The 27101-nt window shown below is 41.3% G+C and overlaps 1 protein-coding gene across 6 annotated transcripts in view; it reads left to right on the top strand.

The window, feature by feature from the left end:
• The window catches only part of PPFIA3 (PPFI scaffold protein A3), a 104849-nt gene that overhangs the window by 17400 nt on the left and 60348 nt on the right, over positions 1–27101 (top strand). For all 6 annotated transcript variants that reach the window (XM_075280228.1, XM_075280227.1, XM_075280223.1 and 3 more), the window contains exons 2-3: positions 2390–2956; positions 20874–20975. In XM_075280228.1, the coding sequence (XP_075136329.1) occupies positions 2723–2956; positions 20874–20975 (336 nt within the window). In that variant the 5' untranslated portion in view covers positions 2390–2722. The remainder of the gene's footprint in view (positions 1–2389; positions 2957–20873; positions 20976–27101) is intronic.

Here is a 27101-nt window from a genome sequence, read left to right as displayed (position 1 = left end):
AGGGTTCAGTTGTGTCTTTTGGTGTGGCAGCAGTAGAAGGGGTTCTTCTGGTTGTTAACACCTCTGGTTCTTAGAGCTGCCTCCTGCTGTACAGTTGGAGAAACCTCCGATCCCGACGTTTAACCCTTTAGACCATGGCAGGATCAGAGGGCACTCTACAGTCATCCCTCAGGACCTTGAAAGAACCCCAGGGCGGCCTACTCAATAACCCTGCTGTTAAGGAACAATACGTTTTGCTCTAACAGCAGTCATAATGACACAGAGCATAATGTATTAACGTACAGGAATATGCTAATACATTACAGGTTGAAAATAAAGATGTAAGATAGTAGTCCTTTAATGGGATTAAAACGTAATAAAAAATCCCTGCAAACCAAAATAACTACACATATTAGGTAATCTGAAGAATTAAATAATCAGGCTATTTAGTGTGCCCTATGGGCAATAAAACAATTCCTCAGATAGCTTTTTTTTCTATTTACATGACACAAAAAGGTTGATATAAATTATATAGAAATTTACATGCAACCGTAAACAGAATACAAAATACCAGTAGTTATTAGGTTGTATTCGCATGTTGTGGCATTGCTGCAGTGTAAAAGCGCAACGCATCGCGGTTCTTCCCGCAGCGCTTTAGACTGCTGACGTTTCCATAGTTATAATTGACATGCTGCAATTTCCATAACCACGCCAGTTTTGGAAATTGCCACATGTCCACGGCGTGGTTTTTACCCCAAAGTGGGCATGGGGTTTGCTAGAATCCCATAGACTTTGTTCTGACTGTAAAACGCCATGATTATTTCCGTGTCGTTTTCGCCATGTGAGGCCCTAGCCTTAAGGGGATATGTAATTATAAGCTTAACAGGCAGGGATTTTTGTAATGTAATTGCAATTGGCATCGATATGGAGAAGTTAGAGCATAAGTCCTCTTTGGTGGAAAAGTAGAATTTGCTCTAGCACCACCTTTTGAAAGGTAGCTCCCTATAGATCAAGGCCTGGTTTTCTTGAAACCTTATAACATAATCTGGGAATATAGCCAAGCCAGAAAAATCTACGCCAAAAGGAAGGGACACTAGAACAAGTTCCCTTTCACACCAAGGAGGACTTATTTGCATATTCCTTTCCCAAAATTCTTAACGGGACATGCATGGTCTAATAACTTCTTGTACTATTTCTTCCCCATGACTGTCGATCCCTATGATGCTTTTAGTTTGGTTCACTAGATCAGCTACTAAAGAGATTTCCAGGTGTAATATGGTCTCTATAATACAGATGTATTACGGTATGTAGATTGTGAGCCCTATATGGGACAGTGATTGTCAATGTCTGTAAAGTGCTGCGGAATATGATGACGCTATATAAGTAAGCATAATAAATAAATATGTCAATACAACCTAATAAAGGGTGGGGGTGAGTTGAAATATAACATCTGTGCCCATATCCTGAGCTTTTTAATTTTTTTCGGGTGTTGTATAAAGCTTTCCCTATAACGTATTTGTCATATTCTTTTTATAATCCTCAGTAAAGACATTCAGTAAGAAAGTTCTCCATTATGTAATTTTACAATATACCAAGCAAGAGTTTATTTTATTAGATGTTCAAGTAATTGGTAAATAATTAGTATTCCGTGCGGATTATCCTGTCTTTCTTCTTTTCCTGCCAATACAAGATTCATATGTTGTTTTTGTATTGTAACCCACTGAGTAAAACACCAAGGGAGTGTTGTGAAAGTCTCACGTCTTCACGTGTTACAGAGAGAAACTTGGGGTGAGGCAAGGTGGAACCCTCCCGTCAGCCGGCTACACGGAATCAGGGTGGGGTTGTAATTGCAGCAATTCCCAGGCCTCACTATCACACTGGTGATGAAACACCAGCAGAAAAATAAGAAGAGCCTTAAAAGCTACATTTTATCTAAGCAAGAAAGACTTGGCTGCCAGAATTAAGCCATGAGCGCCTTCCAACTATTTTAACAGGACGCGTTTTACATTAGATATTTTGCTAGATGTACCTAATGATGCCTGTTCTTCAATGCTATTCACTATTCACTACTGTGGTATTCACTACCGTATCTCCCAAAAATGGCCCGTTGTAGCGAAATATTGGATCTTTAGCAGGCTGTAGGGTCTGAGTGTTGCAGCCGTAATATGGTCACTACGTATCATAACTTACTATTATGTCCTTCTCGCTTAAGTGGCACTGCTCCAGTATGTTTTCATGGATTTCGGTGCAGTACATTACATTTCATGCCACATTGCTTTAATAATTAATTTTTTGTTAGAATTGGTTTTTTATATCCTTTTTACTATTAGAGATTTTATCTCATTATTTTAATTTTCAGGACTCCATGATAGCTTGTGCATGTTTCTAAGATCTCTATCTTTTATTCTAGGATTTGTTACAGACTTATGTGGACATTCTTGATGATTGGTGACTTCTGTGAGAAGATTCCTGACTTATTGACGTGGTCTATACGTCTGCAAGTAGTGACTTGATCGGGAAGCCTCATCTTGACTGTAATAAAGATGCTTCAAGCTGGACACTACACATAGTCTTCATGCACATGGTTACCCTCCCATATTCATTTCTGATGTAAACAAGTGGATCCTCTCCTGTGCTGCGTCTTTCCCCCCACCTGTTTGCCTTGACTGGATTTGTCAGCATTTATAGCCCTCCCTGGTGCCTTCTTTTCCTGGTATATATCTTGTGACATAAAGCTGCCAAGATGATGTGTGAAGTGATGCCCACCATTAATGAGGACAACCGTCGGGGTTCGACCTACAGCTCCGACGATGCCAACTTTGAGCAGCTTATGGTAAACATGTTAAATGAGAGGGAGAGGTTGCTTGAGACTCTGCGGGAGACTCAGGAGAGCTTGGCCACTGCGCAGCTACGGCTGAGAGAACTGGGTCATGAGAAGGAATCTCTTCAAAGGCAGCTGAACATTGCCCTTCCACAGGTAAGAGAGGGGGGATCTTGGATGATGTCCTTCTTGGATCTACTATTGCATGAGGAAAGTCCTAGTGACCAGACCTTGTAAAACTTGTCCATTTTTGAACACTATTTTCTCTATACATGTGGATGTGTTGATTGACAGATCATGCACAGAAATGAAATGCGCGTCCTAGTACATAGATACATAAAGTTGTACACACAAGGGCTGGCCACTGGCTGTGATTGAACGACACGGCCAGCGCAAGGACAGCACACGGATGTCATCTTTGTGCTGCTCATGCACCGGCCGTGTTTCTGCAGCCACATTCATTTAATGAATAGGAGCTGCGGAATCACAGCCGCAAAACCGGACAAGAATAGGACCTGTCCTGAGTTTTGTAGCCCAGACTGTTGGCTCACTCACCGACCCATGTAATGCACAGTCATGTGCTTGGACTAAGAGAAATGCAAGTGTCAGTGTGCTATCTGGGTTTTTCCTCATGAATTTGCAGGGGCCTAAGTAGTATATCAGACACCAAAAAATAACTGCTTTTATTGCTCAGGATTGACGGGTTAAGGAAAAAGTTCCAACTTTGCTGGACACAGTGCAGCAGCATCTATTAAACAGGATCTTTCACATCCTCTAACAAAGTGTTTCTCAACTTTTTCAAGATACCCCTTCATGAAAAAAAGTGCCAATTATCCCCAATGGACGCCATGGTGTCTCTCATGTGAGAAAGCCTACTCCAAATCTCAAGTGGGCATAGTGCTCCAAGCAAATCCTTTTGCTTATGGGCCCCCCCCCTTGCAGGCCCTAGTTCTGAGGTTCTTTTATTTTCTGACCAGCTATTTACAGATCATTTGCCTGTTCAGAACACACTACCCATTACTGTAGAGGAAACCCACACCTTTAACCCTGACCCAATGTCCTTTGACACCAGACTCTGCTTGGCGGCCACTGTGCCTCAGTATTTGAAGACGATGGGTGGTCTGGGTGGCACTAGCACCTTAGGAGCCTCAGAACCTGAGAACTAAATATAACCACCAATTCCAGAGCAATGGTTCTCAGCCACAGCATGTATCCCTTGAGACTGCACGGTATACCCCCTGGGGTACGCAAACCACAGGTTGCTGACAGTGCAATGCATCGTCAGTTTAGCAAATATGCGTCCCGCTGCCAGAGATATCGCCGTTGTTAGTTTCACTACCAATATCGCTGCACTGTCAGGGACCGGTGTCACAGCTCAGCATTATCGCAGTGAGGAACGCTTCTGACATTACACTTCTATGGACTTGTACTGTGAAAGGGGTTGTGCCTCATTGCCCAGTGATGACGCTGAGCTGTGAGACCAGTCGCTTTGATAGTACAGTGGTATCAGTACCGAAGTTAATGACACTGGTATCTTTGGGATCAGAGCACATACCCGCAAAACTGAAAGCTTTGCAGCATTATTTAACATGGCAGGACATGAGAGGTACTCTTTAAATTATGCATGGAACTGGACTTGGCAGAGGGGGTGAAAGGACCTCTTTAACATGCCATGTTGCAGTCACATGATCTGTTGACAGCTCAGTCCCAATAAAATGAATAGGCTGCGGCAATATCAAGCACAGTATGTTATACAAATGTACGGCGCTATGCTGAGGTTGTCCAGGATAAAAAAAAAAAATAATTTTAGGTCAGGGAAGGTGAAAAATTAATAAATAAAATAAAACAAAAAAACACCATACTCACCTGTCTGCAGTGCTCCGGTGTTTCCCAGGGTGGTCTCATACTGCTGTTCCCATCCTACTGTTTCCATGTTTCCCTAGCGAATCACATCCTCACATTGAAAAAAAATATGCACAACGGACATGCTGTGATTCCCAAAACTCAGAAATCGCAGGATGTCACAGTATGTCAATTATGCCTACGGAAATGCCGGTGGTTTCTCTATAGGTATAATGGAAGCAAAAAGTCAGCAGGAACTTTTTCCTGTGAAAAGCGCTGTGGGAAAAATCGTAATGCATTGCCACCGTGTTTTTTCCCCGCAGTGCTTCTTTACTGCGGCCCGCTACGTGGGGCCTTAGCCTAAAACTATCCTACCTTTTCTGCTCTTGTGCAGACTGTATTTGCACTGCTACAAACAATAACCTGTGTGGAGTCTATAGATAATAGAAGACAAAATGAAGAGTAGGACTAAACAATGGGTTTGTGTGTCAGTAAAATGAAAACAATACATAGGTCTGTACAGGAGTTGAAGACAAAATTGTACGATTTGGAGAAATTTTGGAATTTAGGAACAATACAGTTGAATTTTGGGTTGCTTTTTATTTTGTGCCAAGATGGGCGAGAATCATATGGCTATGCAGTGCACAGGCAGGCAGGAAAGGGTGCAGTCAGCCCTTTATTCCTGTATAGTCCTGGCCTACATACATCTGTGAATAAGGGGAATATTGTACATCGTGGTTTTATGACAAAAAAATGCCACAAAACCATGATGTACAATGAGCCCCACATACAGAGATATATGCAGAAACATCTTATCTGCAAACTTCAACTTCCTGTTGGTTGAGGATCTTTACAGAGACCTTGTGGTTCCATCACATGACAGAAGGTCGCCAAACCAATGGAAAGCAATACTATGAATAAAAGAAGTGTGAGTAGAAGTTGCAGCTGCAATCCATTTTCCCTGGATCTCCTTTGTTATGTTCACTAGGATTTTTTGAGGTATTTGTTTGCTATTTTAGGCTGCCTTCACACGGAGTAATGCCGGGCTTGTAAAACAGCCGTACACGCGAGCACTGCAGAAGGCTCCCGAACACTTCCCATTCACTTCAATGGGAGCGCTTGTAAAGCCGACGTTACGAGCGCTCCCATTGAAGTGAATGGGGAGTGCTCGGGAGCCTTCCGAAGCGCTCGCGTGTACGGCTGTGAATGAGGATTTTTACAAGGCCGGCTTTACTCCGTGTGAAGGCAGCCTTACAGTTACTTCTGGCTGAATAAAACATGTAAGAAACCAACAGTAGTAATAATTAGTGGAGGGGCAGACTGCCTCAGAGAGAAATGCAAAATCTGATGCAGCCATATTGAGTCTGTTAGCATAAAATAGGATACCATGTATACAGCTCATACAGCTAGAGAACAGACTGTCCAGCAAGACTGTGCAGATATTTAACTTTTGATGAAAAGTCAGATACCCTTTATTTCTAGTATGTGCCATGTAATACAATATTACTGCTGCCTATGCCAATAAGCGTTTACTTACAGAAGTCCCAGCAGGCAGGATTACAGCTCTTATTGTGAGAGGTTGTTTTCTGTCTAGTATTCAACTTGTTGGAATATGTATGGGGGAATGACATAACCTATTAGAAATAGTAGATATTTTGACCTTATTGTTATCTGATTGGTGTCTGAAGAATGCTAGAAGATTGTGTGATGATGGTAACACCTAAGGCTAGGTTCACACAAGCGTTCGTGTCTGCACGGGGACCCAAAAGACAGCAAACCTGTCTGCTTATAAAGCAGTTACTCATGAACCCCTTGGACTATAATGGGGTCCGCTGGGTTTCTGCCTGTTTTATACTGAAACTGGTGGAGGGAAAATTTCTCCTTGCAGCACTTTTCTCTCTGCTGTTTTTAAGCGGAATCTGTGGCTGAGTCTCGTACAGAATCGCCAACGCAGGTGTGAACCTAACCTTAGATGTGTATACATTTTGGTTACATAATATTTTTATGTATTGATTCTAAAGTGGTTGTTTTTAGGTGTTTTCTGTTCGTGAACAAAGCATCTAAGGCCCCGTTCACACGGGACACGGGATGGCGTAATTTGGTCCTGATTTTGACGCGGGAAGCCGCATCAGAATAGAACCAAAATGTGCCTGTCGCGGCTTCTGACAGTCACAGCTTCCCGCTCTGGAGTAGGCCCAAATGATTGGGCCTAGACCAGAGGATGTTGCCGTGAGGCGGACGCCATGGCTGAATCAGCCGCAGAATCCACCTGAAGAAAAGGCAGCTCACTTCTTTTTTCTGTGAGCATGAACATAATGCTCATGGAAAAAAGGAAGCTCGCGGTCTACATAGACCTTTATTGTGAGGGGGCGGATTCTGACGTGGATTTGGCGCCAAAATCCACCCCCTTTTGTCCCGTGTGAATGAACCCAAACATTTTCCTAAAGGAACACTATAGAAATATATTGTCACCGTCCTTTGTATGGCTGCAGGAGGAGCCCTTCTCCTACTCTGCAGTATGACACAAAGATTGTTAAACCTATATTGTAATGTAATACAAAGTTTCTGTAGTTCTGAATAACACTTTGATATTTTCTATGACACATTAATGACTGTTCCTATGCTTCTCAGACGTATCACGTGAGCAGACTGTAATGTAGACACTGAACAAGCAGGGAATACTAGGTGAAAACAGATGTAGATAAGAATTGCTGCCGTACAGGCTGGAACTTAGGATCAATGCTTGTATCTGTATATATATGTATATACAGTAGACTGTGAATCTTGGTTTATATTGCGTGTGTGTATATATAGAGAGAGCGACCAAAGTATCATGAGAATAGAGGTATTTTACTCTCATTACATATTTATATGACAAGTGTGCTATGTAAACTGACGGATAGAGAGAAGAGAGCGTATGGCAGAATGCCTGGCCGCTGAGAGTGCAGTTTATGTATTGATCCACATCAGTGATTTGGGATGTAGGGTGGATATGAGACTGTACTTTCTGTGAAGAGCCTCTATCAGTCCTAAATCCTTGTAAGTTGCATCTATCCATCTATGATGGTCACGCCAACCCCACCTTTGTTTTTGTCTATGTCTATCTTTTTGCTTCCTGTGTTTAAGGGAGCTTGAAGACCACCCTAATGCATAAGAGTACAGCATTGTAGGCTATTGTGGTATACAAAGGAAATGATTTGCTATTATGTATTCATATCCTATACAGTGTAATGGCATTGCATCTGCTGTTTAGGGGGAGGGCGGCTACAGATAGGGACCAAGAGCTTCTACATCAATATCTTTATGAGCAGTTAGTCTAGAAGGATCCACTAGTATCTTACAGCTCCCAGTTTGGGAAGGGTCTACCATACTTTACAGCCTTATCTTCCTGGTTTGTAATAGAAAGCCAAAACTACAGCAAGGAGATGAGTTTAAGAGATCTTAAGGTGCAGCAGCAGCAAATGCAATACACTGAAACGCCAACAATAACCAGCTTTTATAGAGGATTTCTGAAGCATAGATATAATGAAGACTCAATACAGCAGACCACTGCTTTATCTCTCTGTTTGTCAGATATAACTGACTATCCTATTAATATTATAAATGTGAAAGTTTGTGAGTTTGGATGTTTGTGGGTTTGTGTGTTCGGATGTTTGTTAGTCAATCACGCAAAACCCGCTCGACCGATTTGGCTGAAATTTTCCACAAACATAGTTAATACACCCCATTGCGCAATAGGCTAATTTTCGTCACAATAACGCACATACGTTTTTCCCAGGACCCCCACAAACCCCAAACTCACATCACTATCTCTGCAATCTCACACACTTTGGACCCCGATTTGGCTGAAATTTTCCACAAACATAGTCCCTACACTCGATTGCGCATTAGGCTACTTTTCGTCACAATAGCGCACATACGTTTTTCCCAGGACCCTTTGGATGTTCGGATGTTTGGCGGTCAATCACGCAAAAACCGCTCCACCGATTTGGCTGAAATTTTCCACAAACATAGTCCCTACACTCGATTGCGCAATAGGCTACTTTTCGTCACAATAGCGCACATACGTTTTTCCCAGGACCCCCACAAAACCCAAACTCACATCACTATCTCTGCAATCTCACACACTTTGGACCATAGCAAGCCACAAAATTCATATTACCCTCTACAGCAGAGGTCAGCAACCCCTGGCACAAGAGTGGCACTCCTGCCATATTTGCCAAGAGTGGCACTCCTGCCATATTTCACTGGCATGCCAGCAGCACAGTGAAAAAAAAAGGGGCGTAGACTCACAGTAAAGTTACCTCCCTCAGAAGCTCTGATTGGTGGAGATGCTGTCAATGACAATTACTGCAAGAGTCTCATCCAATCAGCTCTACTCCTCCTCTACTTTGTGCAGGACTTTTCTCTCTGATGATTTTTTGGTAAAATCTGCAGCAGGGTCTCCTATGGAAGATGAGTTGAGGTTCTTTGGAGCTTACTGGTGAATTTTTGTAGCACAATGTTGTAGGTCCCGCCCCTTAACTGTGAGTCTATGCCCCTTTTTTCACAAGTTTTAAAAGTATTTAAAACACTTGATAAATGTGGTGCCCAACATGTTACAGGGTGTATTTGGTGAAAATGATACTAGAATTCTGGAGCATTTCACTTGATAAGTTTCCACCATTGTATGTGCTGGCTTGTATGTGATGTCTGAGTCTGATCTCTGACGGAGTCAGTAGTCAGGTATCAGGTCTCATCTGAGCTTCCCATCCTGCAGCTCCTATATACACTGTATCTTCTACTCCTGCAGGGGGCTCTGTAATCCTGGCCAATCATTAGCAGGCATAGTGTATGTGCTAGCTTGTATGTGATGTCTGAGTCTGATCTATGAAGGAGTCACAAGTCAGGTATCAGGTCTCATCTGAGATTCTCAGCCTGCAGCTGCTATATACACTGTATCTTCTACTCCTGAGTGTCAGCAGGGGGCTCTGTAATCCTGGCCAATCATTGGGAGGCATAGTGTATGTGCTGGCTTGTATGTGATGCCTGAGTCTGATCTCTGACGGAGTCAGAAGTCAGGTGTCAGAAGTCAGGTGTCAGAAGTCAGGTGTCAGAAGTCAGGTGTCAGAGTCAGGTGTCAGGTGTCAGGGTCAGGTGTCAGGGTCAGGTATTAGATGTCACTAGTCAGAGTCAGGTGTCAGAGTCAGGTGTCAGACAAATCAGAAGTCAGGTATCAGAGCTGAAACTAGCATTAATCTGATGTTTGACTCTGATATCTGAGGATGTCCTAATATGGACACTATAGGGGTTATTAGTTTAGTGTTAGTAACTCCATGTACCTCACATTAATAGGAATAAACCCCATCATGTCCCTCATATTAACCCCTGTGTGCCCCATATAAAGGTTACTAATATGTGAAACATATGGAGGTACTAATAAAAGACCTCAGTAATGAAGATACTTAATTATTACCTCCAAGTCTCTCACATATCAGTAACTAGAGATGAGCGAGTACTGTTGGGATCAGCCGATCTGAACAGCACGCTCCATAGAAATGAATGGATGCACCTGGTACTTCCGCTTGGACGTAGCCAGCGCGCTTAACCCCCCGCGTGCCGGCTACGTCCATTCATTTCTATGCGAGCGTGCTGTTCGGATCCGCTGATCCCAACAGTACTCGCTCATCTCTATCAGTAACTCTTACACTGGGGTTAATGTGAGGGACATGATGGGGTTAATTGCTATTAATAAGAGGCACATTGAGTTACTAAACTGTCATGCACAGGGCCACACTTTATGTTGCTTACTCAAGAGTATCCTGTGCCCAAAACTTACATGTACTGGCGGAAAATAACAAATCATACAATGTCGTATATCGAAAGTATATTAACCTGAAATACCTCTGTCCCAAAGTCACTATGTACAGTTTATACCAACACCGTATAGCGGCTGAAATACAAATTACATTCAACACAAAAGTCTCACGTATTCTCTGAATTACAGCAACAACAAGATACACAGTTACATTTTATATCCCATACCTTATACACAGTACGAAAACCTTACCCGCGCCTGTATATACCCACTTCTACAATCACCGCAGACGAAGTCGCGGGTACCAGCTAGTGTGTTAATAAGTCTTAATAAGTGTTTGCAGTTTGTTGCCTAGGCTTCAGGCCACCTCTATTATCTCTCTGAGTTTCTGTTCCTGGTCACCTATATTTTCTTCTTTTTCTCTGCAAACTGCTCTGAACTGCTGAGCCCTGATAATAATAAGATGCTTGGTCAGTAACTGTTACCTCTCTGTATGTAGATTCAAGATAATTGTGTAATTTACTGCGCCACGTTGCAGAAACGCAGCTTTTTTTTTGTTGCAGATTTTGCTGCGTTTTTTTGAGCCAAAGCCAGGAGTGGATTGAGCAGAAGGGAGATGTATTAGAGCTTCCTATATACCTATATATTGCTTATTTCTTTAGAAGCCATTCTTGGCTTTGGCTCAAAAAAACGCAACAAAACTTGCAACAAGAAAAGATGCGTTTCCACAACATGGGGCCTCAGCCTAAGGCCCCAAGTTGCAGAAATGCAGCTATTTTTACTGCAGATTTTGTTGCGGTTTTTTGAGCCAAAGCCAAGAATAGCTACAAAAGTAATTATGAATATATAAGAAGCTCTTTTGCGTCTACACAAAAAAATACAACAAAATCTGCTACAAAAAAGCTGTGTTTCTGCAACTTGGAGCTTTAGCCTTAGTGTGCAAATGAGCACACTGTTCATCTTGGGAGAAGGCTCATGGGCTAAGCTGAAAACCAGGAAAGGAGAGGAAACAAGAGAGCAGGCAAAATCCTGAGATGGGGAAAAAAACCTTTATAAACTTTTTCTTATTATGCTAAAACCTCCTAAGTGCTACTTGGGGCGATTCTTTAGAACCAAGTTCCCTGTCCCTGTACCATGCCCCTCTACCATCTATAACCACACTTCTCATTTTGAGAGCCATCCTCCCTGCCTCCATTCCATTCTGAAACTCTCTGTATGTGCGCTGCTGCTGAACGTCAGTTCTAGTAATTCGGAAGCAGTAAAGCTCCTCTCATTCATTAAATTGGATTCCTATGGAAGTAAATATGCAGTAAGTTATACATTGAATTAATTAATGTAATACAATTAAAAGGGGGCACATGGTGGTTCAGTGGTTAGCACTGCAGCCTTGTAGCGCTGGAGTCCTTGGTTCGAATCCTGCCAAGGGCAAAAAACCATCTGCAAGGAGTTTGTAAGCTCTCCCCGTGTTTGTGTGGATTTCCATCCCATACTCCAAAAAGACATACTGATAGGGAAAAATGTACATTGTGATCCCTATGTGGGGCTTGCAATCTACAAAAAAAAAGTAATACAATTAAAAGTAATTAATCATTTTATTTTGAAGCTGGAGTTGGTAACTTTTTTCCGAATCTGACTCCATTCAAAATTGGTTCTGGCACCTTCTCCACAGACCTGCATAATACTTTGCTTTATATTGTCTGGAGCTTCAGATTAATAATCTTATGATACAAATCCTCTGTATAGACACTGAGATGTATTGTAATACTTTTGTAACCACTACTAGAAGTATCTAAGCGCGCACTGCATAGATTTATACTTGTCATTTATACATCCATTAAATTGTCTTTGTTTTCTCTTAAAAAAAAATAAATAAATATATTTTATCCAACATATTTCAATCAGAAAAGATGGATCAAAAATGGAATTGGATACCAAAGTGTTACCATCAGTTTGTAGTAGATAAAAAACAGATTATAAATCTGAATTTCCCTCTTCATAGAACTTGTGGTATCATTTTTATTTAGCTTACTTGTATAGTGCCATCATATTCTGCAGCACTTTTAACAGTCATTGTCAGGGCTCACAGTCTATATTTCGTATGTCATTTGGAGTGTGGGAGGAAACTGAAGGAAACCCACGCAAACACAGGGAAAGCATACAAACTCCTTGCAGATGTTTTCCTTGGTTAGATTTGAACCCAGGACTCCAGCGCTGCAAGGCCACTGTGTGGTCCACATATTGTGAGAGTAGTGCGGTATTTAGTACTATTACGGGGTTATATAACTATTTAAAAACTATTTTAAAATGGGAAAAATAAAGATTGGCCATTAATCCTACATGGATGGGGTTTTACCTTCCACGGCCTTTTTAAAAAATAAAACATTTTTTGCATGGACAACCCCTTTAAGGATAGGGCAGCACGGTGAGTGGGGTCCTGGAGTGAATTTGCATGCCGGTTGTATATCCTCCCCATGTTTACTTGGGTTTCCCCTGATACTGATAGTGAATTTGGATTGTGAACCCTACTTCGGAGAGTGAGTGATGGCAGTGTCTGTAAAGCGCTGTGGAATATGTTGGTGCTATAGAATCAAAATAAATGAATAAAATATGAGCTTAATAACATCTTTAGAGCTGCGGATCTACAAATACCAGGTCTTTTTCCATCTTCTTTACAATAACTCACAGCAGAGGCTAGCTGCATGCCCCTGTGCTTTGGTTGAGAATTTGCGGTATGAGCATTGTCATCTGGGCTCTATATGGCACTGTTATTTACACACAGTATGGCAGTTTAATACATTATTATTGCAATGTTATATAATTCTGTAATTTTGAGTGTGGTTTTGCTCAGCAAGTTTCCCAAGTTTCACAGACATTGATCTGTCCCTTTATAATATCAGATATTCCTAAAGCAACATTGTATATATGTACTGTATGTGTCCAACATTCATATACCTCTCCTTCAGACCAGCTAGCGCCTATACTGTGGCCTTATGGGGCAATATTTAGTATCCGCTACCTGCAGATAGAGACTTGATTGTCACATTTCCACCATAATAGAGTTATAATCTATGTAGCGAACGTGTTTCCACCAGTAGGATCACTTTGATAGTCTGAGTTCCCGGACTGCAGCCCAGGTACACAGCAGACTAAAAATAGTGCTGTAGGCACAGGCTCCATTGTGTCCTCCCCGGACCTGAATATGGAGTACGTGGGAAGATTAGGTTAGCAGTCTGTGTGCTTGGAATGGTAATGACTCTGCTTACAGTTTGGCGTTTCGGCCAGGGAGATTGAATTGCCTTATCCTGCAACAGCTATTTAAATAGTGAATGAACGACTGAGCTTGAAGAAAGCCGAGTCCTTTCACAGCTTTTATAGCAGTTCCTCGGTACAGTATTTAAATTTCTTTCACCAAGATTTGTTCTTGCGTCATTCGCAGCGTGCAAATATATGCGGGCAGTTTAGATAACAACCTGCGACTTTTATTCTGCACGGGTTATCTCCTTCCCAGCATACACGTCTATGAATTTTTCTGGTGTATGTGATGGTGTTGCTGTTCCAGAAGGCCAGACAGATCTACCTTTATATACAGTAACCCTGTGGCCTGGAGCGCTAGAAGGCTAACACTACCTTAAAATGAAAAAACAATGTGCGTTTTTATCTGCTAGACCAGTATCTCTCAGCATATTTTCTCAAGTATTCCCAACAGACTTAGCCCCTTTGCAGACGTTTATGTTCCGTATGTCTGGTCAGTTTGCTATCTGGGTTTTTCCTGGAAAACACACTGACCCATTCATTTCTATGGGCCCATACACATGACCATGAAAGACATGTGTGGGCTGACAGTCTGGGCCGCAAAATATGGAACAGGTCCTATTCTTGTCCGATTTTGCAGACCTGCTTCTGCGTCACCTGTTCATGGGCTGCACATTCAGAGAGGGATTTTCTAGAAAGCCATGAGGTTACCAGTACCTCTAGCTCAACATGTTATATGTTGGAAAGAATAATTTTCATAAATTCCCTATAATTCTACATGTTATTTTCTGAATTAGATATGTTACTTTTCTAGGGAGGAAAAATGGTTCATAAAGGAGTTTCAGTTTTTCTTATTAGTAGTCGTTTAGTGCTAGATCTGAAGCTGAGTCAGATCAGCGGGTGCACTACCTTGATGGGTATTTATGAACTAGGAAGATCAGGATGAACTGGACTATAGAGCCTATAGTATGAAGAGGGTTACATACGGCTCTGCAGTGTATAGAATTATTGGCGTTTAAGAGGATCTTTCACTACCTCCGTTAAGTCTTGCTCTTTGCACCACTAGTTGCTGCTTCATAGATTTAACCTTTTTCTATAGACCCCACCGTTCATGAGCAATTAATTCAGGTAGTTTGGTGACTGACATGTTACTTAGGCTCTGTACTGTCAAGAGGGTGGTGTCAGGCAGGAGCAGGGAAGGGGTGTAATTCTGAGCTCTGCTTGCCTGCCTCTGATTGGAGCTCTGAATCACACTCCCTTTCCCACTCCTGCCTGATACTGCCCACCTGACAGCACAGAGCCTAAGTAGCATATTAGGCACAAAAACTAACTGCATTGATTGCAAATGAATAGTGGGGGATAGAGAGAACATTACACCTGTGCAGGAATCAGTGAAGGGTAAACTAAGAACCAGCCTAGATGGTGGAGGTGGTGAAAGGCCCTCTTTAAAGGGATCCTTTCATTGCCTATATAGTTTTTTTTTTTTTTTAACTAAGCATATCTTTACGTAGTCTTTAGCAAAGCTATTATAAGCATTACTATATTTCCTTGATCCTTACAGCCATTTTTGAATGAAACCGTTTTCCTTCATATGCAAATTAATCTTCAGAGAGCACAGGGGGCTTTATCCCTGGGCTCCGAGCACTCCTGTGTCATCAGCCGCCTCCGCTTCTCACCCCCTTCTTGGTAAATGATCCCTCCTTCTACACCTCTTCACTGCTTCCAGAGCACCTAGTCATGTACAGCGTATGTGCGAGATTTTAATTACGCTGTACGTGACTAGATGCTCTGGAAGCAATAAAGAGGTGTAGAAGGAGGGATCATCTGTCAAGAAGTGGGTATTGAGAAACTGAGTCGGCTGATGATGCAGGGGTGCTCTGATTACAGAAATAGCGCCCCCTGTGCTCCCTGAAAACCAATTTAATTTAAAAACAGCTGCGAGATCATGGTAAGGGTTGGTTCACATCTGCGTTGGTATTCTGTTCAGGGGAGTCCGCATGGGGACCCCCCCCCCAAACAGAATACCAAACGCAATTGCAAGCACTGTGCAGTAACAGCACACGATCCACTTAGACTATAATGGGGACTATGTGCTTGCCCCCAGATCTCCGCACGGAACAAGCAGACAGGAAAGTTCATAATCTACTTTCCTGTCCAAATGATTCATGTGGGCATCGCGCAGCAAGCACATGGACCCCATTATAGTCTATGGGGTCCGTGTGCTTTCACTGCACGGTGCTTGCAAATGCGTTTGGTATTCCGTTTGTGGGGGGGCCCCCATGCGGACGCCCCCGAACAGAATACCAATGCAGATGTGAACCAACCCTTACCTTGATCCTTGCAGCTGTTTTTAAATTAAATCGGTTTTCAGGGAGCACTATGCCTGTAATCGGAGCACCCCTGCATCATCAGCCGAATCAGTTTCTCAGACTCCCCGGATGGATTACCTAATGCAGATGTGAACGAAGGGTAAGACAGGTATGCCTAGACTAGCCTTACTAAAGACTATGGAAAGATATGCTTAGTTAAAAAATGATCTAGGCAACGATAGACTCTTTTTAAGTAGCGATTAACACCAGTAAGCAATGTTGTAGAATTGGTAATCTGTGAGTTTTTCTCAAATACTGTGGTACTTTAAGAAATCCAGTACTATTGATAAAGTAAGAGATAGAGTGATTACTGGTATATCCTACAGCAGAGCCAAGAGACATTACTGCTGATGCCTGTAGCAGAACAGGGATTGCCCATCTAATAACTGAAGTTACCCAGTAGGGGGTTAGTCACTGAAACATCCAGGCTTACTGAGAAACATTCTCTGCTATAGCAAAGGTTTTTTTTTTTTTTTTTTTTATTAAATTGTACATCCTCATACACCAGTGATCTCCAGACCGTCTTGTAACTGCGACTCCCAGCATGCAATGAGGGCCATTGGTTTAAGAGCCACAGCTTACTTCTTAAAAGTTTTTTAAAATAATACAGAACCATCCTGACGACATGCATATAAAATATATGTGCAGCTCTACTTTCAGGAGATTTGCCGATGCTTCTAGCAGTCTGCACAATTGTTTTCTAGGAACTTTTTGGACATTTCGGGAAAGATGTCAAGTGTGATCACAGCTCGAGGATTAAGGTTCAGAATATGTACTTAACTTATAGAATGGCGCATGCAGACGGAGTACCCTTCCTTTGCATCTGTCATCCTTCTCTCTAATGTTAAAAACAAGACAGAAGCTATTTTGTCTTATTTAGTTATCAAATAAAGGAGAAAAACCTGCACACAGTTTTTAATCTCCTGATGGATAAAAACAACAGATACAGTATGGTAGTGTGAACCTAACCTAAGCTGTTAAGTCACATGTCTACAATTTCAGATAAACTAGTGTCTGTTTCCAATGGCAACCAGCAAAATTTTGAAAGAAGCTACAAATCTGAATGGTAACAAAAACATAAATTGAATTCAAGAAAAAAAAAAAGAAACAGTAAAGTATTTGTAAAGTTACTACTTTGCTATAAAAAGTTACATTTTTTTTTAAACTATTGAAAAGTTGTACAACATGATCTACAATACAAGCAAGTTACAAGAAGACAGTAAAGTCTTATCTCAGATGCAGTACAAGGGAAATAAAAGAGTAGAAATAACATAAACAATAGAAGAACAGCGCTGCAAAGTCCATGGTAAAAAACAAAGCAGGAAGTAAGTATCCCGAGAGGAAATCAAGGCAGAAGAATCCAAGACGATGGAATGGCCACTTAGACCGGTATAGGGTATGAAAGGAAAGAAGAGGCCAAACAAAATGACAGTTCCAACTAAACTGTACATAATAGTGCACTACAATGTCAGACATACCATAAATGTTAAAGTAGTAATAACAGAGGTTGTGAGTACTCCTGATAGCATATCCTATATAGATGATGAAAGAGTTAAGGGCTGTGCAAAAGGATGGAGCAGCATACCCTGTATGAGGTGAGCGTATAAGCCTGAAATTGAGACCTAAGTACACCAATGAGAGGGTGGTTGAAAATGTGTAGGTGTGGTTGTGGGAAATGAGTGGACATGGCATGTCTAATTTGAAGAAACCTGAAGAATTGCATATGAGGAATATTAAACATACTGGGGATTGTCCAACAATGGAGTCTTAATGGGTATACCAGTATAGGACGCCACTTGTAATTGGGGATTGTCTCAGAGTGGAGTCTTAGCAGGTATATCAGTATAAAACGCCACTCGTAATGGGTGATTGTCCCACAGTGGAGTCTCTATGGGTATATTAGTATAAGATGCCACTCATAACGGGGTATTGTCCCACAATGGAGTCTCAATGGGTATATTAGTATAAAATGCCACTCATAACGGGGTATTGTCCCACAATGGAGTCTCAGTGGGTATATCAGTATATGATGCCACTTGTTTGGCCTTATGAATGTAAAATAATAATAATAATTATTGTTTATTTATATAGCACCATTAATTCCATGGTGCTTTACACTTGGGGTTACATACAATACACAAAATATACAGGCAGATATAAAACTAACAGTGATCAGCTGGCACAGTGGGGTAGAGGGCCCTGCCCGTGAGGGCTTACAAGTAATCTACCTCTATTGAAGTGTGGCCCTCCAGTATGTGTCCTGAAGTAGATTTATCCAAATATAGTGCTAGATATGCCACCGGGCCGAGCAGTGGATCTGCGAAAAGTTACATTTTAAAAGTCATTATCCTTTTAATTCTTGAAGTCAAACTGTATGCTATTGAATGTTATGAGTAAAGGTACAGTTATCTGATTCAATAATGCAGGTGATGTGGCAGATTATTGTTCGTGTGATTTATTTGCTTATTGGTTTTGAGAAATTATTCCTCTATATTGCAATGAAATTGTAACCAAATCCATGTGATACAGAGGTGACGGGTGAAAAAGATTGATATTTTGAGTATATTTGGATGATCTCTGATCAAAATTTTTGTCATAGATGTGTCTGAGTATTTTCATAGTGAGATGAATGTAAAGTTATTGAATCACGCAAAGACAGACTGTATCATTCGGTAGATAACAAAAGTTGTGACCTTTTCCTGAACTTGCACAACGTTGTACAGTCATTCAGTACTGGCATCTACCTTTCAGTACTACAGGCTGACAGACCAGGGGCAAGAAGTCATTTACATTATAGTCCACCACAGTATTGTAGAGCTAAGCAATCCCCTTCCAATAGACAAAAGTCTGTATTTGCTACTGAACCCTGGATCCAGAGGGTTCCCCAGAGGTCCTGCAGCCACATAAACTAATACCAGTATTCTAAATGGCACAAAGTAGGTTGGGACCCCATTATAGATTTTGCAATGGGGTCTAGGAGCTTTAAGTTAACACACCGATGTGTTACCATGCCATGTCCATGGTATGTCATAGCATCACCATGACCTACATACTGAAATGTATCTTTCTTTGCAGAATTAGTAACCAAGCTGTGCTTGACAGGAAGCTGTTGATAAAATATTGTGGTATGTTTTATGGATTGCTGTCAATGGGTCGGCCTATTGGGTAACTACTGGGATTGTAATGAAATTATTTAAAATCTCATGAAGATACGTAGTCATTGCATTAGCACATTATTCTGGAAATCCGCTGGTAATCCAGGTCTTAAAGAAGTCATTCTGTTTTAGGAAAAGTCAACAACAGGCAGGGTATGCCTTAAAATACCAAACCAAGTAGTACTCACCTACTGAGTTCTCCTGCACTTCAACACTGTACCCCGGCTCCTATCATGGTAGTGATGTCACATTGACAGGCCACGATGGAAGTCGTGGAGGAGCAGCGCTGGAGCGGTGTAGGATTCAGAAGCCAAGTACACCACCCACCATTGGTTATTTTAAGTCATTTCTTTCCTGTGGACAGTCTTTCTCTTAAACCCTTTTAACTGCAGAACCTTTTTAACAAAAAATGAAGCTTTTCTGCCACATACATTTTAGGAAATATCAATAAAATGTGCTAGAACAGAGTCCAAACACAAAAGTGAAGATTTGTCACGCTAGATACAACAGAATCTGGAAATTTAAAGCGATAGTCTTGTCACATCTTTGTGAGTGGGAGCCCCACAATCAGGAGAACTGGGATGTCTTGCACCCCAGTTTGAATGGAAAGGCAGGTTGGAAACAGAGTTTGGTTATCTTCATCTGTTCCCATTGAAATGAATAGAACAGAGGTGCAAAACACCCCACCAGTTCTTGTGATCGTAGGGATCCCACTGTTCTGACCGCAACCAATCGACAAGATGTAAACTGTCACTTGTGACCAGAACAACCCTTTATCTGTGGAAAAAAAATGGCATGCATGCTGTATTATGCGTTATAAATTTTAGAGATGGTTGCATGGCTACAGATGTGCCAAAATTTTGGCATAAAGTAAGCCGGTTAATAGTTTAACAATGCACCAGCTACTTTAAAAAATGGGGCGCATCTGTAGGCTGTCTAGTCTACTGTATATTTACCCGATCTATATATCAGATAGGATTAGTCAGTCTGCCTCTTTGTCCTTCAACTCCAGTCTCAAATTCACTCAGGTCACACCTGGCTGATCCAGGGATTTCCATGGTCTATAGTCATGGGAGTTCCAGGAGGTAAATAACCAGCGACATTCAGATTCTTTTTTTTTTTTATGGCGAATGGCAAGTGAAGGGTTAATAATACATAACTGCAGAGCATTTGATAAATTGTCCACATAGAAGGTGATAAAAATATAAAAAAAAATCTAAAAAGCCATAGAAAAGGTCTAGTGAGGTGCCCGGTTACACAAAGCAGGCAGTGTGCTAAAGGGAGTCTGTGTAGGACTTGTTCCCCTGGGAGCATTCTGAGACCAGGGCTACACAAAGCAGCCAGTGTGATCTTACTGCCGCTCTCACATCTCTTCCTCACCTTCGTGCAGTTGGCAGAAAATTCCCTTTTTTCCCTCCTTCATCGCGTTTCCCATAAGTCATTTTAAACCTTGCCTGCTGCATGCGGGGACACCACGTTTTCACTGTAATTCCGGATAACATACCAAATTATCTCCTATATAAAATTATAGAAGGCATTGCGAGGAATGACATGGGTGTCCCTGAAATCTACACCTTTGTAAGCATTTTTTTTTTTAAGAACCTACTTTTTTTTGGTATATTTTCTGCATCAATTGCAATTTTTTTTTGTTTTTATAGGAATTCGCAGCCCTCACAAAGGAGTTGAACTTGTGTCGTGAGCAACTTTTGGAGAGAGAAGAAGAGATTGCTGAGCTGAAAGCAGAGAGAAACAACACTCGGGTGAGTTGCGAGATGACAGTGGGAGTGTTTGGAAGATGATAATAAAGAGGATGTATTGGTAGGCCAGGCTGCCCGAAAAGGGGTTGGCTCCTTCCTCCTTTCCTGTTTCAGAACCCGTCAGATTCTGGTGCAGCCAACAGATGAAGGAGAAAGAATAGAAAGAGAAATAGGAAAACGTATATTAAGTATATGTGTATAGATGGATATGTGCAGGCATAGCATAGATGTTTTTGTGTTATATGTTGTGCTTCTTGAGCATGACCATTATGATGTATGAGTATGTTTTGAAACCTTACCTCACATGGAAAGTAGGGATATCTAGAAGCAGACATCTATCATTTCCGTTACTGATTGATTAAAATGATCCAAAATGATCAACAAAACTATATATTGAAACATCCGGTAAGATCAGGCAGATTGGAATTCAACATGTCCACTCCATTCTTCCCATGGGAGAATAAAGCCATTCCCAAAGATATGTGACAGCAGCGCATCTCCTAAACAGGGAAGGAAAAGTAATTTACCAGTGACAGCGTGGATGTGCATAGGTTATCAACATGAAAAATTGATTTGGGGATGGAAAACACCTGACGGATGGACCTCTTAGCTTGGTTGAACCAGACATTTTCTTCCTTACATTTTCTTTTGGCTCAAGATATCCTAAACTTAGTGATGTGATGGCCAGTGTTAAAAATGTTAATTTCTAATGAAGTGATACAAATGTTTTATCTTTTCTTAGGCTTTCTTAAAAAGCAATTACCATTAGACTATAAATGGGGTCTGCTGGGTTTCTGTCCCATATTACGCTTGAAAGATGCAAGCAGGACTTTTCTCTTTGTATTTTTTGGGCAGAAACCCATTGGACCCCATTATAGTCTAAGGGAGCCTTCACACGATGTAACGCTGCGCTCATTCTGATCGTAAAAACACGTTCAGAATGAGCGCGTAAAAAGCAGCTCCCGTTGACTTGAATGCGAGCCTGCTTTCGTGCACTCCCCATTGAAATCAATGGGAGGCTTTTTTCCCTATGCTTTCAATGTATTACGTGCGTATCACATTGAAAACAATAGGGAAAAAAGCCTTCCATTGATTTCAATGGGGAGCGCACGAAAGCAGGCTCGCATTCAAGTCAACGGGAGCTGCTTTTTACGCGCTCATTCTGAACGTGTTTTTACGATCAGAATGAGCGCAGCGTTACATCGTGTGAAGGCTCCCTAAATCTGTACCACCTCAAACACCTTCCAAATGAGAACTTGTGGCTTCTGTTTCTAAGACTCTCTAGAACTTAGTCTAGACTCAGTAGCTCACATGTCTCAATCACTTTTCTAGTATGACTTCCCTTGTCTATCCTTATACATGTTGTTGGCATTGATGCCTGGAAGATTGTTTAGCCCGCTTAACCCTACAAGGACACAGAGTTGTTTGTACGTTAATTCTCAGCAAATTTTTTCATATTTTTCTCCCTGCCTTCCAAAATTCATAGTTTTTTTCTATTTTTCTGTCGTGCGTATAATGTTTTGATTAACTTTTATTAATGTTTTCGTGGGTCTATGGTAAATAACCCACAATTCTATCATAATTTTTTGCATTTTGTTTTTACGGCGTTCAATCTGCATTAAAAATGACATGGCAGCTTTGTCCTGCGGGAATTTACGATTATGGCGATTCCATATTTATATTGGTTTTATTATGTTTTACCAATTTTACAATGTAGACGTCTCTTTTTAAAAAATTAACAATGTTCCTGGGGTCACCATATTCTGACACTTAGAACAATTATACTGTTTTGTTGACGCAGATGAGTAAGGGCTCCTTATTTGCCAGGCAAGCTGTACTTTTTATTGATATCTGTGTTTAGTATGTATGACTTTTTTATCACTTTATATTGCTATTTTTTGGAGGAAAACGAGGAGACCAAAATACATTATTTTGTGTATTATGGCGTTTTTTTTTGTTTTTTACAGCATTCAGTGCACAGAATAAATCACGCTATTTTTGGATAGTGAGGACTTATAGACACATTGGGACATTGGAATACCTAACGTTTTTGTTTATTTTTTGTTTACGTTATGTGTTATTTACATGTAGAGGTGTTTTTTTTACTTTAAATTGTTTATTTGTTATTGTTCATTTTTTTAAACTTTTTTTTTTTTTTTTTTTTTTTTTTTTAAGCTTTTTCCCAGTGCCACAGGGAATAGAGTTAAGGGGTTACAAAAGGGATGGGAAATAAATAGGAAACACTAAGGCTGCGTTCACACAGGGTATTTTGGACTGGAGGCCACCTCTGGTTCCGGTCCAAAGTACGGGTAGCCGCGACTGGATGCCGCTGCAGTGCACCAGCATCCAGTTGTGCACTACGCTTCGGATTAGGCCCAATGAATGGGCCTAGTCGGGAGGAGGGAGCGTCTTCAGGCGAATTCGCAAGGCAAATCGGCCTGAAGAATGAGCATGTCCGTTCTTTTTTTTTCGACCTGATCGGCTCCCATTGATTTCAATGGGAGCTGTCTTTTTGGTCACGATTTTGAGGTGAATACGGCCTCAAAATCCTGAGCAAAAAACCCCCGTATGAACTCAGCCTTTGGGAGCCTTCACACGGAGTAAACGCGCGTGTATTTTTGCAAAATACACATGTAAAAATACACGTGTAAAAATAAGACTCCCATTGACTTCAATGATATTTTTTACACGTGTAAAAATACGTCTGTAAAATACGCCTGTAAAATGTCATTGAAGTCAATGGGAGTCTTATTTTTACACGTGTATGTTGCAAAAATACACGCGCGTTTACTCCGTGTGAAGGCTCCCTTTTCTAACTTCTGCTTAACCCACTCCTGGCTTTGGCTCAAAAAAAAAAAAAAAAAAACCACAGCAAAATCTGCAACAAAAAAAGCTGCAATTCTGCAATGTGGAGCCTCAGGCTAAGGCCCCATGTACATCCCACAGCAAAAAAATGCTGTGGGAAAAACCGCAGCGGCAACTCATTGCGTGTTTCTCTGCAGTGCTTTGCACAGAAAGTTTGCAGAGGTTTCCTCTGCAGACATTCTGCTTCAGTTATACCTATAGGGATATATAGTTATACCTATAGGGATCACCATAGGTTTAACTGACATGCTGCGATTTCCAAAATTGTTACGTGTCCGCTGCACGCATTTTACCACAAAGTGGGGATGGGATTCTTTAGAGTCTCTGCCACTTTGCTTTGACTGTGACTTCGTTTCTGCTGAAGGCAAACTGTGGTGTTTGCACCAGGTGGGGCCTTGGCGTCAAGGTGTTTTCAAGTAGCGTATTTTTCTGTCTGCAGAAGTTTTGCACTACAGGCTGTGTGGGGTTGTTTTTTTTTCATGTTTTTTTTTTTTTATTTTTTTTAAACAATCCAGTATGCTGCACATATGGCATAGACTTCTGTGGAGGGGAAAAAATAAACACCTGAAAAAAAGAAAAGTGGAAAATTAAAATCAAGCCGTTTTTTCTTTTTACAATCCCATAAAAAAATGTTAATTGTTAATATTAAAAAGCCTTAGTATTTTTTCACGCACTCACAAAATTTTTTAACACTTTACTGTTTAATCAATAGTAGATTGCGGTGGCACTTTCCACCCAAATAAATGTGTCAGTGGTGATTTAGTGTTGGCATTACCCTCTGGGTTGACAATGCCCTTGTCTCAGATCTTTACAAGGTGTTGAAAGGTAGGCTTTAAAATCTCCAGTGATATGTTCCTGGCTCCTGGATCTTACATTATTTTGTCCACCCGGCCCATAAAAACAAGCATGCCTATATAATTGTCAGGTATGTCAGCAGAGCGGTTAACACCCTTATTTGAGAAGTTGAGTGGGTGTTCATGGCATAACACTAGAGATTATATAAAAGCCCTTATATTGAGATTCTTTTTTTTTTTCTTACTTGAGTTGTTTGGGGCATTTTTGCCCTTGAGGCTTTAGTTGAAAAGCTGAAGATGAGCTGATAGGCTTTTTATGTTTTGTCTGAAGAGCCTGATCCCAGGACGATTTATGAGGAATGCCAAGTAGCTACAACACCTTCCCATGTTTGTCTCATATCATCTTTTCCTTCAGCCAAAGCCATATGAAGGAGTCTCCTGTTCTAGATATGTAATGACCAGGGAGAGACCACGCATGGAATAAAGCACTGTCTTTGGTATCTCCAGGGCCAAGGTCATCCTGCCTGTAGAAATAAAAGGGACAGAAGTGCCGGCGGCAAATAATCGATACTCTCCGCCAGTACTTGAGGAATAAGGAGATGGATTGTTGTCACCTGCTTTTTGTTTTGCCTGTTGCTATGCAACAAACCTATTACAATGAGGGTGAATCTTTAAAAGGGAAGGTGCCGAACCGCTACAGATCATCATATACTGTATCTTATGTCTGATTGATATGCCTTAAATGAATTGAATAGAGATATCCCTTTAGCTGCCACATTCCTTCTTATTCTTTCTTTGCTATTCACATGGTGGGTTTGAAACGCATGTGATTTTGCTATGGTATTCAGTGTGGTTGTGAAAACCACAGGTGAATTTCAGATACGCTTGTTTTTTGTTTTTATTTGTTTTTTTACCTTCAGCTGTGACCACGTGATAGCACCTTTCATGAAAATGATAAACCATGATGCTAATCTCTGTGTAAGTCCCAGGGCTGTATCGGGAAGTAAATACATCAGCCATAACATTAAAACTACTGGGGAAAGGGCATGGCCAACTTCTGGCATAGATTAACTGAAGATCTGTAAATTAATCTGGTCTTTGCTGCGGGGAGTCCACCAGGCACTACCTCCTGAGGTGGCCCCAGTTTGCTAGAAGCTAACCAGGCGGGACATAACTATGGTGCATAATGTGAACAAGGCTAAAACCAGGACAGAATATGAGCTTAGACTAAAATCAGATAGGGATACAAAACAGAATCAGGAACCATTAGACATACTGATCAAAGATGCCGTGTCTAAAGACTCTTTCACACAATAGCACTCCATGGCCGTGTGCTGGCTATTATATAGATTTTAGTGGACCTATTCACATGACCGAGGCATTCACACAGAGTTTTCTGGCACAGAATCTGCGCGGAAAAAAAACCTCCCATTGACATCAATGGGTTCCACACAGAAAACGGAACCCATTGAAGTCAATGGGAGGCTTTTTTTTCCACACAGAATCCGATGTGGATTCCGCGTCAGAATCCGTACCAGAAAACTCCATGTGAATGCCCCTTTAACAGTCCATGTGATTGATCCAAGAAATTGTTACACTCGGCCTTGAAAAAGTACTTTCTTACAGCAGAATGCTGGGTACTGTCTGGTGTATGTGGCCTTAACAGGAATCAAGCACAGGAGATAACACACATAGCAAAGGTGACCAGAGGCCGCGGGCAACAGGGACAGAAGCCACAGATAACAGGGACTGAAGCCAAAGGCCCACAAGTACAGGAACTAAGTAGGACATGAAACAGACATGGCAGACAGAAACTCCAGCAACAGACAGGACAAATGCATGCATTCATCATATCAACAGCAGGAACAAAACACATTGTTCAGCCAAACTGAGACTAAAGAAGCAGACATAAAAGGAGTCTGTCAGCAGTAAATTGGTTATAAACTTAGCCTCAGTATCTTGTAACGGTTATTCTACAGTTTCCCAATAAGTCCCTTTTATTCAGTGTTGGAGCCAAAACTGAATAACAGAGGTATGTTTAGAAACTGTAGAATCATCTTTACACAGTACTATGATTAGGTTTATAACCAATTTACTGCTGACAGACTCCTTTTGAATACATACAGGCAGACAGGTATTGGCAGAAGGAAGTTAGCAGGTGATAACAACAAGAGCACACACAGAGGTAGTCAAGCAATTAGGTCTGCTGGGAAGGCTGGATGCCATCGAGCGCATTTTTTGAAATGCCTGGACAACTGGGGAAGGTGAAAAGAATAAAAAAAAATGTTATATTCACCTGATCCCGATGCTCTGGTAGACCAGTGCATTTCAGTCCTTCTACTCCGGTATCTTCTCAAAGTAAAAGCGTTCACTGACTGTGACATCACAGATTCCTTGGCCTCAGCAGTCATATGACCAGGAGTGGATCTTGGATCAGGAGTGACCTTGCTTGTGTGCTGTCTGCCACTGA

Source organism: Leptodactylus fuscus, chromosome 6, assembly GCF_031893055.1.
Source record: "Leptodactylus fuscus isolate aLepFus1 chromosome 6, aLepFus1.hap2, whole genome shotgun sequence".
Lineage (NCBI taxonomy): Eukaryota > Metazoa > Chordata > Amphibia > Anura > Leptodactylidae > Leptodactylus > Leptodactylus fuscus.
Note: the sequence above shows the minus strand (reverse complement) of the source record. Positions and strands in the feature narration are given on the sequence as shown.